This window comes from Octopus bimaculoides, chromosome 21, assembly GCF_046866305.1.
Source record: "Octopus bimaculoides isolate indiv1 chromosome 21, ASM4686630v1, whole genome shotgun sequence".
Classification (NCBI taxonomy): domain Eukaryota; kingdom Metazoa; phylum Mollusca; class Cephalopoda; order Octopoda; family Octopodidae; genus Octopus; species Octopus bimaculoides.
Window position 1 is genome coordinate 38,832,014 of NC_142948.1, and position 20,655 is coordinate 38,852,668.

Below are 20,655 nucleotides of genomic sequence, written 5' to 3' on the forward strand. Positions count from 1 at the left end.
ACACATACACAAATCTATAAACCCTCACAAAGACAGAGTCACTAACACATACACATACATACACGTAGACACATACACTGACATGCTCAATGAACGTGTGTGTGAGAGAGAGAGAGAGAGAGAAAGAAACTGTGTGTGTATGAGACAGAGTAAGAGAGAGAGAGAGTGTGTGTGCATGTGAGAGAGAGAGAAAGAGACTCTGTGTGTGTATGAGACAGAGTAAGAGAGAGAGTGTGTATGTATGTGTGTGTATGTGAGACAGAGAGAAAGAGACTGTGTGTGTGAGTGTATGAGACAGAGAGTAAGAGAGAGAGTGTGTGTCTGTGTGTGTGAGAGAGAGAGAGAGAGAGAGAGAGATTGTGTGTATGAAACAGAGCAAGAGAGAGGGAGAGAGAAAGTGTGTGTGTGTGTGTGTGTGTGTGTGTGTGTGTGTGTGTGTGTGTGTGTGTGTGTGTGTGTCTTCCCCTGTCGGTCCATGTCTGTATATGTGTATAAGAAGCCTGTAAGATGGCTGCAAGATGTTGTAACTGGTCTGATGTAAAAAAGGAGAAAAATTGCTATTCAATACAAAAATATTGCCAGCAAAATGAAGCCGAAACAAAGGAATTCTGAGACATCGTACATTCCTTAACTTTTAATACTTACAATCGACAAAACCCCCTTTTGGCACCATATTGATTTCTGATTTCTCTTACATATGTCAAGCAAACCATAACACTATGACCACCCACCACACTCTCTCTCTCTGTCATTTCTTACTTTCTATCTATCTCTTCCTCTCACTTTCTCATGCTCTATCAATCTCCCTTTCTTTAACCCCCTCTCTCTCTCTCTCTCTCTCTCTCTCTCTCTCTCTCTCCAATTCTTTCTGTCCTTAGATTCTTTCTCTATCCTCTCTCTAATTTACTTTCTCTCTCTTCCTTATGTTATCTTTATATTTCTATCTATCTAATCTAAGTATCTATCAGTTTGCTTATCTACATATCTATCTATACACCTACATACCTATATATACCTATGTATGTATCGATTAATTTGTGCGGCAACCTATCTATCTATCTATCTATCTATCTATCTATCTATCTATATATATATATATATATATATATATATATATACCTGCCTATCTAGCTATCTATCTATCTATCTATCTATCTATCTATCTATTATTATTATTAATATTTAAGGATTGATGTTACTCCTCCAAAAAGTAAAGAGAAATTTTAGGAGACAGGAAGAGAATAGTTGATTATAGTTAATTAAGTACCGTAACATAACTACCACTTAATTAAATACTTATTTCATTAAACCTGACAAAATAGATGAAAGACACAGTGAATCTTAGCAGGATTTGAACTCAGAATGTAAATGCTTCAAGATATATTGTCTGTAGAACTATTGATTCTGCCAAATAATATTGATTTTTAAATTAGGCAAAAGTCCAAGAATTTTTTGGCACTTCAGATTGTGCCAATTTACTGTTTGACTGTCACACCAAAACAACGACAACACTAATGATAACAATTCTTTTTAATTTTGGCTCTAGGCCAGCAAGAGAGGAGGCAAATTGAATAGATTAACCCTTGGAGTTAACTGGTACTTTACTTTATTGACCCAGAAAGGATGAAAGGCAAAGTTAACCTCAGCAGAATTTGAACTCAGAGCATAAAGATTCAGAAAAAAAGAAAAAAATGTTGTTAAGCATTTTGTCCAGCATGGTAACAATTCTGCTGACTTGCTACCTGGTACCAAGATACACCGGACAAGGTAATGGATGAAAAGGGGAAGGCAAAGATCCTATGGGACTTTGACTTCCAGACAGACAAGGTATTAGAGTACCGAAGGCCAAATATGGTAACCTTTAGGAGGGACAAACAAGAGGGCCTAATAATCGATGTAGCAATGCCAGGAGAAAAACACATCATCATGAAAAAAGAGAAAAAAGTTGATAAATATGGAGAGCTGAGAATTGAGATCGCTAAGATGTGGCAGCTACGAGAGTCAAACATAAAGGTTATCCCTATTGTCATCGGAGCTTTGGGTTCAATACCTCCCAAGCTGAAAACTTTAGAAATACCCTACAGTCTAGATGTATTGCACGCATGTATTGTCTGTCCATCTCCCATATGTATATATATATATAACACATATACGATGGGCTTCTCTCAGTTTCTGTTTATGAAATCCACTCACAAAGTTTTGCCCGAGATACTTTTTGAAGTCATTTGCCCTTGTTCCATGTAGTAGGCCTGAACCCCTGTACACACACACACACACATTATATTATATTATATATATATATATATATATATATATATATATATATACTCTCTGAGTGGTTGGCGTTAGGAAGGGCATCCAGCTGTAGAAACTCTGCCAAATTAGACTGGAGCCTGGTGTTGCCATCCGGTTTCACCAGTCCTCAGTCAAATCGTCCAACCCATGCTAGCATGGAAAGCGGACGTTAAACGATGATGATGATGATGATGATGATATACATATGAGAGATGGACAGACAGACAGACAGAAAGACATAAGAGAGAAACCCAGAACACAGAGCTTCCAGTCTTTCCTTCCTTCCAACCATTCTCCCCCCTCCCTCCCCCCTCCCCGAATTCTTTGATCTCTTCTCTGGACACATTGTTCTGATTATTGTGAATATCACATTCCTTTCATCTTTATTTGTAGCAGCATTTAATAAATACATGTTGTTGTTATCATCATCATCATCATCGCCATTATAAATATTGTGCTTTTATTAGAAATATTACATTGTTGTTGTTGTTGTTGTTGTTGTTGTTGTTGTTATTTGATTTATGGTTTTTGTTGTTGTTGTATTTTATTGTCGTTATTGTTGTTGTTGTTGCTGCCATTAGATTTATCGTTATTAATATTGTTCTTATCGGATGCTGGAATTATTTGCCTGGTATTATGATGTTTGTATCGTTGTTGTTGTTGTTGTCGCTGTAGATGGTGGTGGTGGTGGTGGTGGTGGTGGTGGCATTTTCAAAATCCGTACATCAACTCCACACCCCCCACCCTCGTTCTCCTCTCCTCTAAGAAACTATGTACACTGTTGGTTCAATTCAAGGAACTGGAATTCAAATTTTAATTTTGAATGCTTTTTCTTATATTTGAGATTTTGGGCAAAAATGTTTCCAAATTAATATACGTACATACACCCATCCATCCTCCATCCTCCATCCATCCATCCATCCATCCTCCATCCTCCATCCATCCATCCATCCATCCATACATACATACATACATGCATGCATGCATACATACACACGCATACACATGTACATACACATTCACACATGCATTCATTCATTTTGTATTTCTTTATATGTGTGTGTGCATGTGTGTATGTGCATATATGTGTGTGTCTGTATGTGTGTGTGTGTATAATTGTATATATGTATATATATGAGTGTGTGTGTGTGTGTGTGTATACAGCTGAAATTGTTGTAGAATTAGAAACGAAATGTCAGTTGTGAAAGCAAAACACAGAATAAATGTTTACTTAGCAAAAACTTAAAAGTTCTAATTTGTATGGAAACAGACATGACACTTTCCCCTTCATGTAAATGGCCCTGTTCTATATGTAGAAAAAGTGTAGACAGAAATCCTAAATGGTACGATCAATGCAGACTATGGACGTGTAAGAGGTGCAGCGGAACCAGAGGAAGGTTAAGAGAGAAAGCAGAACTTGTTTGTGGCAGATGTGCTGGATCAATAAACAATGAGAGAAGATGGGAAATGGATGTTCTGAAATGCCCAGCAGGCTCCTCCGAAATAGTAGACAGGTTCTGTTATTTAGGTGACCCAATTAGCAGTGGAGGAGGTTGCTCTGAAAGGATAGTTGCTTAAATAAGTATCAGCTGGAGAATGTTGAGAGAACTTTTATCTCTGTTGGTAACGAAAGGCCTCTTCTATCTCAGAGTGAAAGGCAGAGCATACAATGTGAAACATGGGCTGTGGACATGCGAAGACAGGAAAGAAATGAAACTAGCATGCTGTAACGGATGTGCAGTGCCAGAGTGCGTGTGCAGCAAAATACAAGACCAGGCATAAGCAGCATCAGATGTGATATGTAAGAGAGAAGATAACACTCATATATGGTTATGTAATGTGGATGGATGAGGATGGCTGTATAAAGAAGTGTTGAAGGAACATGTGGAAGAGTAAGACCTAGGTAAACATGGACCAACAGATGAGGGAGTGAGGTAACCTGCCAAAGAACATAAAGATGGATGGAAAAATATGTATGTATATATATGTACATATATAAAATGTATATATATATATATATATATATATATATATATATATATATATATATATATATATATATATATATATATATATATGCATACACACACATATATATATACAGACAAAGAGATACATACATGTGTGTGTGTATGCGTATTCCGATATATGTATATAACTATCACTTTTAGTAAAACCACCAACCTTTACCTCCACTAACATCATCACCTCCAATACCACCACCACCTCCAATACCACCATCTCCACCACCACCACCACCACCAACACCTCCACCACCACCATCTCCAATACCACCACCTCCAATACCACCATCTCCAGTTCCACCACCACCACCACCTCCAATACCACCATCTCCAACACTACCATCACCACTAACCACTACTGCCAATACCAGCATTACCACCACAAATCTCTTCCTCAATTACCAAACCATCTCACAGTTCAGTTAACAGAAAGTCTGCAGAAAAAAACCAGAAAGCTATTATCAGTCTAGAATTACAGCAGAATTCAATATACTAATGTGTATATTTATATTCTTCACTTCTTTTAATGGTTCCTGCTAATTTAGTGTGGCCACAGTGGGACATCACCTTTAAAAAAATATAAATAAATTTACTGCTTGATGCTAAAACCCTGAAACCATTCTGGCAATGAAGAAATTGGTATGTTAGGAGTGTCAGTCCATGTTAGGACTTGTACCAAATTCAAAGTACATAAAAAAACGCCTGTTATTGGTGCATCTGTACTGAGGAATATAATGGAGACTTCATTTCATAAGCTCATATAGATGTGCAAATATGGTGTGGGTGTGACTGGATTGGTAAGATGCATGTTTCCCAACCATGTGGTCTTGAGTTCAGTCCTACTGTGTGGAGTTTTGGGTAGGTGTCTTCTATTGTTTATGGTTCTTGGCTGACCAAAGCCTCCAGAGTGGACTTAGTTGATGGAAACAGTGTTGAAGTATGTCATGTGTGTTCCCAGCCACATGGTTCTGGGTTCAGTCCCACTGTGTGGCACCTTGGCATTCTTGGGGTTAAATTCTTGAGGTTCATAGTTTTGCCAGCTGCATAGGGATTTTACAAGTGCTGGTGGCCCCCATCCCCCAAAATGCACCCAATACACACTGTAAAAGAATTGGTGTAACGGAGGGCATCCAGTTGTCAAAAGAGACCCTGGAAAATGATGCAGTTCTTGAATCTATCAAATTTTGCCCAAATTGTCCAATTGATGTCAGCATAGAACATGGACATTTAAATGACAATGATGATGATGATGATGATGATGATGATGATGATGATGATGATGTATGTAATATATCTAGATTATAAATTCATGCTTATATCAATTATTAGTGGTATAAATGTGAATTTATAATCTGGATAAAGAAGCTGGAGGTTTTGAATCAGCCATAGTTAGCTTCTTTCTCCTTGATTTCCAAAGAGACATTCACATCAACAGGACAGCTGACCTTTACTACGGTCCATACTTTTTCTTGTCTGTCCCTTGTCTGTCTGTCTGTCTGTCTCTGTTATTATTATTCAGTTTTATTTCAAGGTTTCTTTCCAATAGACAAGGAACCATTTTCTAACCTAGTTCCAAGGCTTCTTCACTTTCAGGGTTTCAGATTATGGTACAAGGACAGCAGTTTTGGGGGTTGAGTTAAGCCGATTGCATCAACTCTAGTTTCAGCTGGTACCTTGTTTTATCAACCCCACAATGACCAAATGCAAAGTCGACCTCAGCAACATTTGAACTTGGAATGTATAGACAAATGGAATGCTCCTAAACAACTGACAGAATACTCCAAAAACCACAGCTTTCCAGCCTTTTTTTAGGCGTGTTGGTCAGATTATGTGAAGTGGAGTTAATTTGCATTCTTTTATACCACTACTGGTTCCGGTCGCTGGAGTGTGGCCATGCGTAACAACTGTCTTCAGGGGATTTTAGTCAATTCTATCGATCCCTGATATTTTGTCCACTTCTCACTTCATCAGCTTCCCACTGACAGAAAGAGAAAGTCAATTAGGCACAAAAGAACGGAACCAGAGCAGAACAAAACACCACATGTTATTTTTTTAGAATTTTCTATTCAATGCACCACTACAAGATTATCATCATCATCATCATCATCATCATCAGCAACAGCAGCAACAGCATATATACTATGCATGTATGTCTATATAAATAAATAAATACGCTTATAGATATATATATATAGATATATATATATACACATGCATATATATATATATATAGATATATATGTATATAAATATGTATACATATATATGTATATATATGTGTGTGTATGTATATACAAATATATATATATACACACACACATATACATACACATATACATACATACATACATATATATATATATATATATATATATATATATATATATATATATATTTACACATATACACACACACAGACATGTAAAGTAGAGTGATATTTGTTCTTTTGTTTTTATGTCCATTTTCACATGCTGGCATGGATTAGGTGAATAGATATTATTCAGGTATTGTACATACAGCTGGATGCGCTTCCTGTTGCTAACCCTTACATGTCTGGCTTGGAGCAATCCTTTGGCACATCAGTTTCTGTGAAATCCTCTAACCCATGCCCACAGACAAAAAAAAGGAACGATAAAGAATGATGATGATTTCTTTCAGTTTCTGTCTACCAAATCCACTCACAAAGATTTGGTTGGCCAAGGATTATAATGGAAGACAGTTCTTGAGAAGTAATGCACTGTGGAATTGAACCTGAAGCCACTGAAACCATGTGATCAGAGGTGTGCTTCTTAACCACATAACCAATATATCTGTGTGTGTGTGTGTGTGTGTGTGTATAGACACGCAATTACACACTTACATGCACACATGTTATCATCAATCTATGTGTTTATATAATTATATATACATACGCACACACATATATACATGTGTGTGAATGTGCGTGTGTGTGTGTATTCTTGCCATGACTTTTGTGTTGTGCCCCAGGGTGAAGCACTTAACACTGCCTGTTCAAGTTTATTGGAACAGTAAACCAGTCTCCAATCTGCCTTCACAGTTGAGTGATCAACAATAGGAAGGGCATCCAGCTGTAAAAACTGCTGCTTCAACATAATTGAGGCCACCCAAGCAAGCGTGGGAAATGTCTGCCTTTCTCTCTCTTTCTCTCTCTCTCTCTCTCTCTCTCTCTCTATATATATATATATATATATATATATAACATACACACATACATGCATTCAATATATATATCCTTGTGTATATCGATGTGTTGTGATTCATAAAAGTATGTCTATGTTAATATTAATACAATTGCAAACTGCAAAGATTCAATCTCTTTTAAACAGTTTTTCTTCTTACACTCTTATGTTAGTCTAAGGATAGATTCAGTGTGTATGGGGACGTAAATACACCAGCATCGGTTGTCAAGCAATGACATATATACTAGTCATGTTCTAAGATAAGTCAATTGGTTCTGTCTCTGTCTTTCCAATGTTCGTGGCCTTGTGTCAATGTAGAAATATCATCATCATTGTCATTATTAGCATCACCACCACCACCACCACCACCACCACCACCACCATCAATATCACGAAGATAATTTCCATCATTTTCATCATCATCACTGTCATCATAATTATCCTTATTGTTGTTGTCATCATCATCAGCATCACCACCATCCTCCTCCTCCTCCTCTTCCTCGTCGTCGTCATTCTGAAGGTCATCCTCCTCTTCATCATCATCATAGTCAACATCACCGTTGTCAAGGCCATATTCCTCATCACCATCATCATCATCGTCATCATCATCATCATCATCATTGTCATAATGTTTGTTACAATTGTCATTGTTATTAATTTTCTCCTCTCATCCCAATCAATAAATCTTTTTGTGCTCAGATGGTAGTGATGGTGGTTGTTGTTGTGGTTGTGGTGGTAGTGTTAATGATGTTTACTAGTTGTGATTGTGGTTAGTTCTAGTGGTGGTATTGGTTATAATGATCATAGCCTTTACTGGTGGTGGTGGTGGGTTGTGGTGGTGGTGGTGGCAGTGGAGATGGTGATGATGGTATTGATAGTAATGATGGTGGTGGTGGGTTGGGTTGGAGATAGTATTGTTGATGATAATTATGGTGATATGGTAGTAGTGGTGTTGTGAGTGGTAATTACAGTGGTGGTGGTGGTGGTACAAGAAATCATGCTGATAATATGATCAATAGCAGAAATCCAGACTGTGCACTGAAGTCTTAACATTCACACCCCCCCCCCCCCCCCCCCACCACCACCACCACCATCACTCGCTCCACCCCATCACCGACCCTTTTTCAAATTATCTCTTCCCCCATCCACCCACCACCATAGCTACCACCACCTCCTCCCCCACCTTTTCTGAATATGATTAACCAATGTCCTTCAGTCATACTAAAATATCTTGTTGTTGTTGTTGTTGATCACAGCTAAAAATATTTTAATCATTTTTCAAAATCAATCTGACTGTTAACGAATGACATTCGTTATCTTCCTGCCCACCACCACCACCGTCATAGCTACCACAACTGAATCGCAACCATTGTCACCACAACCACAAATTACCACTGCCACTATCACCAACACTGCAACCGCCATGACTACCAACACCGTATCTCCCACCAACAGCAACAACAACAACAACAACAACAACAACAACAACACTAGCATCAGCACTGGCACCACCACCGCCACCACCACCACCACCTCTACCCAAGATTTTAATAGAATGTTACAACAGGATCTGAGAAATATGCTGTGGAATGAGAAAGGATGTGGACATGCAAAGGTACAATATTTACAAGATGTAGCAGCAGCAGTAGCAGTAGTAGTAGTAGTACACCAGTACACAACTGGTACTTATTTTATTGACCCCAAAGGGATGAAAGGCAAAATCGACCCTGGCAGGATTTGAACTCAGAATGTAAAAACAAATGAAATACTCCTAAGCATTTTGCTCAGCATGCTAACAATTCTGCCAGCTCACCTCCTTAACGATGATGATGATGATGATGATGATGATGATGATAACAATAGCAATAACAACAACACACTTGTTTAATTTCAATCTTTTCTTTTTTGTCTTTTTCAGATTGTTCACGATAGTTCTGTGACATTCGTCAAGAATTTCTTCTGGATATTTCCTAAATGAACCGATACTATGTTAGCTAATCACTATCAGAACTAACAAACTCATTTGAAAAGCTCATCTTTTCCTTCAGCACGCCAGAACCATGTTGTCTTCAGACTCGTCAAACATCAGTAAAGCATTGAGTTGGAATGAGACTGACCTGGATACCAGATACACGGAGGGGGGCATTGTTTATGCCATTGCATTTGTCGGTATTTTAGGCAATGTTGCAGTCTTGTTAGCGGTGATGATGTTTAAAAAGCTGCGCCACGCTGCAACTGCTTTTCTGTCACATCATTGCCTCCTCGACCTCATCAAGTCGGCTTTTTGCATCACACTCGGCTACAGTCTTCAGCATCGTCAGGAGATTCCTCATTGCAATTGGTTCGGCACGGTTTACATCATACTGATGACGGCATCGGCATACAACTTGTTTGCAATTGTCGTTAACGAAGAATACCACATGATCTACTACAGACAGAACTACAATAATTATCTCTGTATCAGTTTCGGGTTGTTTATGATCTGGTTTGCTAGCATTCTCATTCATCTCGGTGTCGGCTTTTTACCGAGCCGATTGCATTACAACAAAGACATAGGATTTTGTTCATTTAAACAAGGAATTCCGAGCAGTGTTGTGACCCACGTCTGTTGGCTGATCTTGATAACCTTTGCAATAACCTTGACACTCGTCGGTCTATGGTTCCTCCATCAGAAAGTGCAGTACCATGCATATACACCGCAAAATGTTTTCGGTGAAGATTTCCTTGCGCACGACGAGAAGGATATTTTGTGGGAGATAGAGACAGACGAATTGCATTCAGATGTCCAACCGTTTTTCATCGACAACCATCGGAGAAGAGTTTTCATGTTAATAGGGATGACTGCCACTTACCTTTTGTGCTGGCTGCCATTATTTGCGATCACGATTTTCGATGTGAATTTCATATTAAAGCCTCAGCTCTATAAAATCTTGACAATCGTGGCCTGGAGCCAACCGATAACCACCCCGGTGTTTGCTAGCGTCTATCTTTGGGACATTGCAGACAAATTCAACTTGGAGAAGGATCTCCAGAACAAAATTGCTCAGATAAATCACAAAGATATGGAAGCTTCCCAGGTAGAAAGCACATACAACACAGCGTCCACAGCATTACTCAGACAACCAGTTTCCTTCCAGAATCGGCTGCTGAACACTCCGACAAGCTTGGCGTCATCAGAATGTGGTGAAGTCAGCAGTATGAGAAGGCACATGGATTATATGGAATCAATGGGACACTCGGGTATAACTAACGAAGGGGCTTTGAGTTTGAGCAGCTTGCCTCGCAGCCATGGCAGTCTGTGGATGAGACAAGATGCGTCTCTTTAAAAAAAAAAAAAGGCAAAAACCGAAATTTTTTATTGGTTTATTGGTCATTGTCACATGACCATGAATTATGTCTGACACCAAGATTTTCAGAAAGACCAAAAAAAAAAAGGAAATAAAATAGAAAAAAATACGACAAAATAATTCTAAAATATTCAAATTATAAATAAACACTTGCAGTCCATTCCATTTTCCCACTTGAACCAAAGAATCAGTTTAGAGTTTGTATGATTCACATACTTTCAGTATTCTTGCTCTTAGATTCGGTAAAACCAGACATGAAGAACATTTCCTCCATAATTAGATTGGTCAGTTTTATTTCTTTTCATAGGCATTCACTCAATCCTTTTTTTTTTTTTTTGGATCTTTTAATTGTTGATGAAAATTGTTAAAAATTCTTTATCGTTTTTTTTTATATATATATATAGATCTGTTTTTATCATTATTATTATTATTATTATTTTGTTAATAAATTTGCATAAAACATCCTTGTTTCAGTTTTTAATTTTGTCACAGATGGTGTTTTCGAATTTTGACACAAGGCCAGCAATTTTGGGGGGGAAAACGGTAAATCAACTGCATCAACCTCAGTGCTCAACTCGTGGGTTAAATGACCATGTAAAGGTTCCATTATTGGTTTCTGAGAATGTGTGTATGTGTGTGTGTGTTTGTGAGTGTGTGTGTTTATGTGTGTGATGTGTGTGTACAAGGAGTTTGAGCTAAATTTGACTGTTTGCTTAAAAGGAAAACAAAACAATATTCTATAAAAAAACGGTATTTTAAAAACTCCAAAAATATCAACTAGATTTGAAAAGCATTTTATTTAAAGTAGACACCCCATAGCTTCCCCCACAGCTTCAAGACAGCCCCAGAACTTGTTGCAAGTATTCCTCACTGTGTCCCTGTGAAGATCTTTGAATACCTCTTTGATCTTGGCCTCCAGCTTGGCTTTAGTGTTGCAAGCAGAGCAGTTGGTGTCTTTTACCTCTGCATCTCACACATAGAAATCCATGGGATGACAATCTAGGAAATTGGTGCCAGGGAAGTTGTAGAAATTCTCTGACAATTATGTCTGACTCTTTCTGGGATGGTAAGGAACCAACTCCTGCTGCCACACATATGACCTTCCAACAGCATGCTCTCCAACGCCATTGACTGTTCACCAATACATCAAGCTGTTCCTGAGAAAAAAAAAGGAGAAATAAAAACCGTCATCCAATTTAACCCAGACACCCTGTGTGTGTGTGTGTGTGTGCATGCATGTGTGTGTGTGTGTATGCACTCAGTTTGATGGAGAATAAATCGTAAGATTAAAAAAATTGTTTCATCAATTCTCATTCACTGGAAAGATTTGGAGACAAAAAAAAGTTACAAGAACAGGGGAGACAACTCTTTCCCTTTGCAAAGTTTCTCTTTCAAAAAGGAAGACAAATCTCAATGGAATCTGGATTCTACATTTGATGGCGTAAAAGACGTAAGTTCGCTTTTACTATACCAAAACATTGCTGAAATAGCTTAGCCGTAGCAGAAAGCATTACTGTGAACTAGTGAGATATTACGGAGTCAGGCTTGGTAGAAGAGATTATCTGGTTTAAAGTCAGGGTTAAAAGTCAGTTCATGGGAGCTCAACTTTAGCATATATGGGACCCGAAGTAAACTTTTGAGATATCTTTTGGTGGATGGCGGAGTTTTGTCTTTTTTACCAAAAATAGACACCACTTTAAGGTCTCTCTATGTGGTTTCTAGACCTACTAGAAATAGCAGCAAAGTGTTCCTCAATTACAATGTTTAATGAGTCTTCGATCCACGGGCATTCTGAGCGAAGTCCTCTCTTTCTGATACAAAAGTCTCTTTAAACAAGTTTCCCCCGAGACAAAACATTTGTTTCAAATTTTGGCGTAAGGCCAGCAATTTCCGGTGAGACGATAAGTCAATTACATCAGCCCCTAGTGTTTCACTGGTACTTATTTTATCGACCACGAAAGAGAAAAAAGGCAAAATCAAACTCGGCTGAATTTGAACTCAGAACATTAAGACAGACAAAATGCCCGTAAGCTTTTGTTTTTGCCTGGCGGGCAAACGAGTTTGCCTGCTCAACGCCATTTTGATTGAAAATGCTGCAGCTGGTTTCGTTTTCTATCCACAATATAAATAAATGCTAGACATGTTGGTGTTTTACTCTCTACTCTTTATAAGTCAAAGACACGTTAGATAAAGTAACCGTACGTATTCTTCTGCCATAAAACAATTTATTGTGGCAGCAGAACTACCAGGTCTGTAAGGGTGGCGCAGATGGTAACGCACTGAGCAATAATTTTGTTGATTAATGATCGAATCCAGCCAGTCACCTTCGACCATAGATCTCTATCACATCGTTGGTCTGCTTCTAAATCATCCGTTCAGTTATCATCATCGATGTATATATATATATATATATATATATATATATATAGATATAGATAATATTTCTGAATCTCTTTGATTCTTTAAATGTGCTGGCCCCCTGATAATTAATATATTAATATATGAATAATTACCAGATCTTATAATAATATTTACCCATTATATATATATATATATATATATATATATATATATATATATATAGGTATTATAGTTATTGTTTACTTGATTCAGTCATTGAACCGTGGTCATGCTGGGGCACCGCCTTAACGAGTTTAGTCGAACGAAATTACCTCAGGACTTATACTATCAATCCCTTCTGCTGAAACGCTTAGTTACTGGGGGACCTAAACAAACAAAGAGCGGTTGTCAAGCGGTTTGGCAAAAAAAGACCGATAGCATTAGTAGCAAGCTTGAGAAAAATAAATCCTCGTCTCGATTTCTTTCACTAAACTCTTCGCCCCTCTCACACCAATTCACCATTTCTTCCTTCTCACTCTCTTTTTACTATTCACTTTTTCTGGTTTCTTCTGCTTGTTGCCGCCATTGTTGCCTTTCCGTCCCTGTAAAGGCTCTTCCGACCAATTGCAGTACAACTGAGCACTGTATACAATGAGCTCATTATTCGTTTCTACTCTAGGCACGAGGCCCGAAATTTTTTGGGGACGGGGCCAGTCGACCACAGTACGCAAATGATACTTAATTTATCGACCCCGAAAGGATGAAAGTCAAAATCGACCTCGGCGGAATTTGAACTCAGAACGTAACAGCAGACGAAATACCTCGAAGCATTTTAACCGGTGTGCTAACGGTTCTGCCAGCTCGCTGCCTTACACTAGAAGTTCATTATTATTAAGGTGGCGTGCTGGCAGAACCGTTAGCACACCGGTTAAAATGCTTAGCGGTATGTCGTCTGCCTCGACGTTCTGAGTTCAAATTCCGCCGAGGTCAACTTTACCTTTTATCTTTTCGGGGTCGATAAATCAAGTACCAGTATAACACTGAAGTCGATGTAATCGTCTAGTACTCTCCCCAAATTTCAGGCCTTGTGCCAGAATTAGAAAGAATAATAATTATTATTATTTTCGCGGACATATTTGCATGATCTTTGTTGTGTTCAACAAGTGTGTTTCCCAACCATGTAGTCTCATGTTCAGTCTCGCCCCACACCGACCGCGGCTATACCTATGAACCGAAACTTTCCAGTTTTGACCATTCCGTTTTATTTTCGGACATAGTGTCCGGTGCATTGAGAAATTTGGATGGGCAAAAAGGCGTTGCCGGATGATTTTGTGTGCCGAGCGCAAGCCATGGAAAAGAATTATCGAGAAAAGCGAAGTTATCTCCCTTGCATCGGCGTTCATCAACGTACACAGAATGGAAACTTTTCTTACATTGCAGTCTCTGGTGGAACGAGTGGTGCCCATGAGCTTAGCTGTCCCGATGTTGCTAACGTACCTGTAGCAAGGATATTTGGCAATCGCAGACACCTAGGAATCGAAATTATACTGCCAAGTTTCAACACTCAGGATTTGTGTTGAGGACCAATGGGAGGTTATAGGGAACAGTTGTTTAGGCTCTGTGAAAGACCCATGATAAAAGGGGTTCCAAAGTGGCCTACAATAAAGAAAATTTAGAAATCAGAAAGTTGTATGAGAACAGCATTTATTGCAGGAATCCATTATATGAGAGTCTGGAGGTGAGACATGAATACAAGAACATTTATATATATATATATATATATATATATATATATATATATATATTTGTCTGTGTGTGTGTGTACATATACATACATACACATACATATTTACATTTTTTTTAAATGATTATTTTTATGTACAGATATATACATATAAAGAAATAAATTGAAGACTCAATACATTTCATTAATCTGTGTGTGTGTTGTAGAGCAAATGTCTTCAGGTAAGACAGTATGAGAAGTACCTGTAAGCCTAGGCTATCATAATATAGCAGTCTTACAATAGCTTTAGTAAATCAGAAAAGGTACATCAAGGAAAGATAAAATAGGCTATATATATATATATATATATATATATATATATATATATATATATACACACACACACAGTGAGTGAGAGACGGACAGACAGTGAAGCTTCAAACTTGTATCTGGTCCCAACATTTTATAATTTGAATAAGCCATACACTCTCAATGAAACATTTAAATCACTGTTGTAAACAAGAATGCAAGTTTTATATGTGTGTATATCATCATTTAACGTCCATTTTCCATGCTGTCATGGGTTGGACGATTTGACAGGAGCAGGCTTATATATATATATAATAATATACATACACATACACCTGCTCCAGTGGTGTTCCAAATTAGGCCACCTCTGCCACACAAGAAAGAAAAAAAACAAAGCATAGCAGATTTGTCTGTTTTTCAGGATTTTCGTTTCATATAATACAAATTACAATATTGGGGGGAAAAGAGGGATTTTTAAAAACATTTTTGCATCCACTTTTGTGACCTTTTCCATTCTCATGAGGTGGGAGGGGGGACTTAATTTGAAACTGCCTGTTTCTCCTACAAGTATAAGCATCCAACCCATGCCAGCATGGACAGCAGACGTTAAATGATGATGATGATGCATATTTGTACACATTCCCACACACAGAATTGCATGTATTTACACATTATATCATATGTAGATTTTTGATTAAGAAGTGTGTGTGTACAAACATATATATATATATATATATATATATATATATATATATATATATATATATATATATATATATATACACACAGACACACACATAACTCTGCTATGGTCAGTCCCAAGCCTGGTTGAGAAAGGAGGCTGGCAATCATTGGGTCAGACATCTAGCTTTATCAAATTTTCTACACTGTTATGGAAATACCAACAAGAGAACATAGGTTTTCTGTTGGTGCTCTATGCTCCACTTGGAGTTAAAAGGATTGAGAACAATAAGATGTGTGTGTGTGTGTAGTTATCCAATGAGATTTCATTAGTGATTAAAAAAAAACAAACAACAGGCACTCATAAATCAGATAATACAGTAGATGGCGTATATATACAGTACTATGAATTTCTAATCATAGAAGCCAATTTATGTTATTGAATGGTTTCATGCAGAAGAACCATCGAAAAGTGTTGAGGCAAATCTACAATCATCAGACAAGACCTGACGTTTTCCTTTCAACTCTGATGTCTGATGACTTGGTTTTCTTCAACACTTTTAGTTTTATTGTTTCTCAATATGAAACTATTTGATAACATAAATTGCTTGTTATGAGGCTATATTTATTTCATATGATATTTGTGTGTACGGATGGAGATATATATGTTTGGATATTTGTATATATAATGAATGTATTTATGGTTCACATGTAGACAATAAATTTTACAAACAACAAAATATTCTCTTAAACATAAACTAAACAATAATAATTATAACAATAATTCATTTCATTAACACAAGGCCAAAAATTATGTATCTGAGGGTTTATAGCCAATTATATCAAACCTCAGTACATGGCTGGTGCTTATTTTCAGATCACCTGACCTGAAAGGATGAAAAGTAAAATCTATTCTGGCTGGATTTGAACTCAGAACTGAAGCCCACATCAATAAAAGTCCACCATCATTCTATCAATCTGCCACCATATAATAAAAATTTTTTTTTTTTGAAGACTTGAGTACAAGAATAAAAATTTCCAGTGGTATGGATGGATGGCATGCCTTTCGAGAAAGGGTGGCACTAGGAGGGGTTAACTATAAAGAAGTGGTTTCATTTGAGAATTAAAACCAGAGCACAGCCTAGACTAGACCAGCGGTGGGTTTAAGGGCACTCACCTGTAATATACGTCTGAGGTAGGCAAGGCTGTAGTAGGTGCGTTGCTTCATAAACAGGTGCTCATGGGCCCTGATACAACACCAAAAATGAAGCTCCAACCATCATCGAAATATAACGAAATTATTTGTGGGCTCAAGGGAACTAAAACGGCCCATGAATAATAGTATAGCACCCACAGAACCGACTCTACTTAAGTTGGTACTGTTAAATAAATGCACAAGGCCACAATGGTGACGACAGTCAATTCGACAGAATTTGGTAGGTTTAATATATTTCATTGTATCGATTTCGGAAGGATAGAACACTGAGTAGGGCCCCGGCGAGGGATGGAAGGCGAAGTCGACTTCAGCGGGATTCGAACTCAGTCAGAACATAAAGAGCCGGAAGAAATACGGCCAAGTATTTTGTCCGGCATACTAATGATTCAGCCAGCTCGCCGCTCTAAACTCGCGTAATAATGGTTTCAAATTTTGGAACAAGGCCAGCAATTTCGGGAGAGGGAGAAGATCGATTACATCGACCCCAATGTTCAGCTGAAAGGGACGAAAGGCAAAGTCGACCCCAGCGGTATTTGAACTCAGAACGTGAAGCCGGACGAAATACCACTAGGCATCTTACACGGCATGCTAACGATTCTGCTAACTCGCATAACAACAATGGATTTTTTCTTTTTTTTATACAAATACACAAATCGATTATATCGACCCCTGTTCGTGACCTTATTTTATATAAACATACGTAAGGAAGGAGGATTATATCAGTTCGGTGGGATTTGAACTTGCATCGTAGTAATAACAAGCCTGGCAAAGTTGGTATGATGTAGCTTCGCTTCGCAAACGACGTGGGGAGGGTTCTAGCCCACTTCTCAGCACGTGGATATCTTCTACACTCCACTTCGATCAAAGAATTTGACAAGAAAAATTTGCGGAAGTGAATCAGATGAACGTGTGCGTGCGTGTATGTTTACATTGGCATCGAACAGAAATACCTTCTGGTAATTTCTTCTGCCAGTCTCAGTTCCTTGTCTTTTACGCCTTGTTACTCTACATTTTGTCTTTTTTGCTTCCGAAATCGACGAAATTAAAGTTTGCACCGACCAACACAAAATCCTCGTTATTATTTATGTCTGTCCCGTAGCCTAGCGGTTCGACAAATATTGATTAAAAAAAAAAGGCACCAGACAGAATGAATTAAAGTACTGGGAATTAATATAATTGAGTAAAAACCAAACAAACCCTCGGAGGCAGTGAAAGAAAAATGATGAGAAACAGAAGAGAGCAGCAACAGTTTCGGAATTCCAAGCGGACCAAAAACAAATGACGTCCTTCTAGCAGAGGCCCCCACCTAAGAAACTCATTGTATCTTGGAGAAGATGGGAGACAGCGGGACACAGAGAGCTGTTCATACCTTTTGCAAAGGAGTTTAAGATGCAGTCTTTGGACCCATTTGATAAAATGTCACTACTGAAAATTAAAAACAGAAAGAAAAAAAATAATAATAATACCAAAAAAAAAAAAAAAAGGGAGTCTGTTAATGGTAATTTTGTGATTATCTTCTGCTTCTACCTGTCGCAGATGATGATGATGTTTTTGTGGTCGATGATGTTGTAGGAGAAGGAATGATAGCAGCAGTCATTTGGGATCTATTCGTTTCATGAGGCGTTCTTGATGGGATCATTGCAGTTCGGAGGTCGAAGGTTTTTTTAATTGCCCGCCATTCAGCTGGAGATATAGAGATGACACACTGACGGGTACGCTTCGTGCTTTCTTGAGTTTTATTCTCCTCCAAACTTACCGGTTCGATGACCGGTAAATTGTCTCTGTCCAGGTAAACTTTAGCAAGTCCATCGCGCACCAGAAAAGAAACATGGAAGATGTTTTCGACCGTTTGGCCAAACGAATCCGGGTTAACAACGAAACGGAAATAGCAGATTGGTTCTTTACCTTCAACGCTGTGGTTATCCCGAAGACATTTCAACACTCGCTCTACTTCCTCTGTAGTCGCTTCATTTTTTTCAATGTCTCCGAATTTCGATATCTGTTTCGGAACAGTCGCCTTTTCCGATGAATTTTCCTTGTCTCGTGGTCTACGGTTGATGTGTTTGTGCATTTTAACGACCCCCGGGTCAAACGAACCGTATAAAAGATGCAGAGGGGTGAAACGGGCGAACAAATAGCTGCATTCTTGTCCCATGGTAATCCACCCGGATCGAGACACAACCATACGTTCTCCATCGAGCGACTCCAAATGTTCCGAACCGAGACTGTTCTTCAGTTTGTCGGTATACTCCAACGGTTGGAACCTGATGAATTCTGTATTGAGGGCCTGAGCTTTCTGTTTGCCGAGGCCGGAGATTAGGTTCAGAGCGTAAGAATCGAGAGCAGCTTCTCGCGTTCGAATGTTGGTCGATCCAAACACAGGTTTGGAATATAATTCAGCTTTACTGAGTTGAGCGTCCAAAGCATCAGAAGATGGGTTGATAAGATCCTCTTTGTTGGCGTTGAGTTCTTCAATCAAGGACCGGTAGTTTTGTCTTATCTGACGCTTTTCAAGGTCGCTAGCATCCCCTCCCGACAGATTTATATTGCCACCACCTGGCAACATCTTATTTCTGTTAAAAAGATGAAGAAGACATCGAACGAAGAATAGAGAGACGCGTTTCCCACTAGGACAGAAGAGTGTTTTTACAAGGGACATAATTCTCGTGTTTTTATTATTTTTCCCGCCTTATTTTTTCCTGAATGATGTAACTTTCAGTTGATTTTAGTTATGGTCTTTATCGGCGTGAAATCGCCTTTTAAAGGAATACTCTACTCCATCCATACTGATCTACAGTTTATTTTTACATCTTCCCATGAATGATAAAACGAAAACAAAAATAACAGGGTCCACCAGATTTTTAAACGAAACTAAAGAGAATTGGGTAATAATTTTGACTCTAACCGTTCAACCGTAAAATTTAGTGAAATAAGGAAGGGCAACAGTTATAATGATTTCTATATAACTCTTCCCGCCGAGGTCGACCATGCTTTCATCCTTTCGAGATCAATAAAATAGCTACCAGTTGAGGACTGGGATCGATACAATCGACTTGCCCATCCTCCCCGATCTTGCTGACCATGTGCCAAAATTTGAAACCGATATCTATATATCTTTTATCTTTTACTTGTTTCAATCACTGGACTGCGACCATGCTGGGTCCTGGGGCGCAGCCTTGAAGAGTACTTTTTTTTTTTTTTTTTTTTGAAGTGTGATACTTTTTCTATCGGTTTCCTTTTACCAAACTGCAAAATAAAAAAAAACCCTGACGCCTGTTATCAAGCGGTGGTGGAGGACACACAAACATATGTATGCTTCATGCGTGGCTGTGTGGTAAAAAACTTACTACCCAACCACATGGTTTCAGGTTCAGTCCTACTGTGTGGCACCTTGGGCAAGTGTCTTCTACTATAGTCTCAGGCTGACCGAAGCCTTGTGAGCCGGTTTTTAAAAATATATTTTTTTACGATTGTTCACTACCTTACAAAAAACTATATCAGCTAAGTAAATGGCCTTCCC

The 20,655-nt window shown here is 38.3% G+C and overlaps 3 protein-coding genes across 8 annotated transcripts in view; 2 read left to right on the forward strand and 1 right to left on the reverse strand.

The window, feature by feature from the left end:
* LOC106878662 (uncharacterized) overlaps positions 1–11,330 on the forward strand; it is a 20,158-nt gene extending 8,828 nt beyond the window's left edge. The window contains exon 2 of the mRNA XM_014927946.3: positions 9,438–11,330. Coding sequence (XP_014783432.1) covers positions 9,580–10,845 — 1,266 coding nt within the window. The 5' untranslated portion in view covers positions 9,438–9,579 and the 3' untranslated portion in view covers positions 10,846–11,330. The remainder of the gene's footprint in view (positions 1–9,437) is intronic.
* Positions 11,331–11,644: 314 nt separating this feature from the next.
* LOC106878663 (EP300-interacting inhibitor of differentiation 3) lies at positions 11,645–19,799 on the reverse strand. 5 transcript variants are annotated; one of them, XR_016237806.1, is made up of 3 exons: positions 18,663–19,799; positions 14,704–14,862; positions 11,894–12,023 (listed from the first exon to the last, which is right to left on the reverse strand). XR_016237806.1 is itself a non-coding variant. In XM_014927948.3 (2 exons), exons 1-2 carry the CDS (start codon positions 19,792–19,794, stop codon positions 12,013–12,015), a joined length of 1,143 nt encoding a protein of 380 aa, XP_014783434.2. In that variant the 5' UTR covers positions 19,795–19,797; the 3' UTR covers positions 11,645–12,012. The 5 variants fall into 5 exon arrangements, 2 of the variants coding, with proteins under 2 accessions (XP_014783434.2, XP_089195315.1); XR_001410528.3 differs by lacking the exon at positions 14,704–14,862 and having other exon boundaries at positions 11,645–12,023; positions 18,505–19,796; XR_008266438.2 differs by lacking the exon at positions 14,704–14,862 and having other exon boundaries at positions 11,645–12,023; positions 18,333–19,796.
* LOC106878660 (connector enhancer of kinase suppressor of ras 2) overlaps positions 12,244–20,655 on the forward strand; it is a 158,195-nt gene continuing 149,783 nt past the window's right edge. Inside the window, exon 1 of one of the 2 annotated variants that reach the window (XM_089339186.1) lies at positions 12,244–12,316. The gene's annotated coding sequence lies outside the window, so the exon portion shown is untranslated. The remainder of the gene's footprint in view (positions 12,317–20,655) is intronic. The other variant, XM_089339185.1, reaches the window with a different exon arrangement.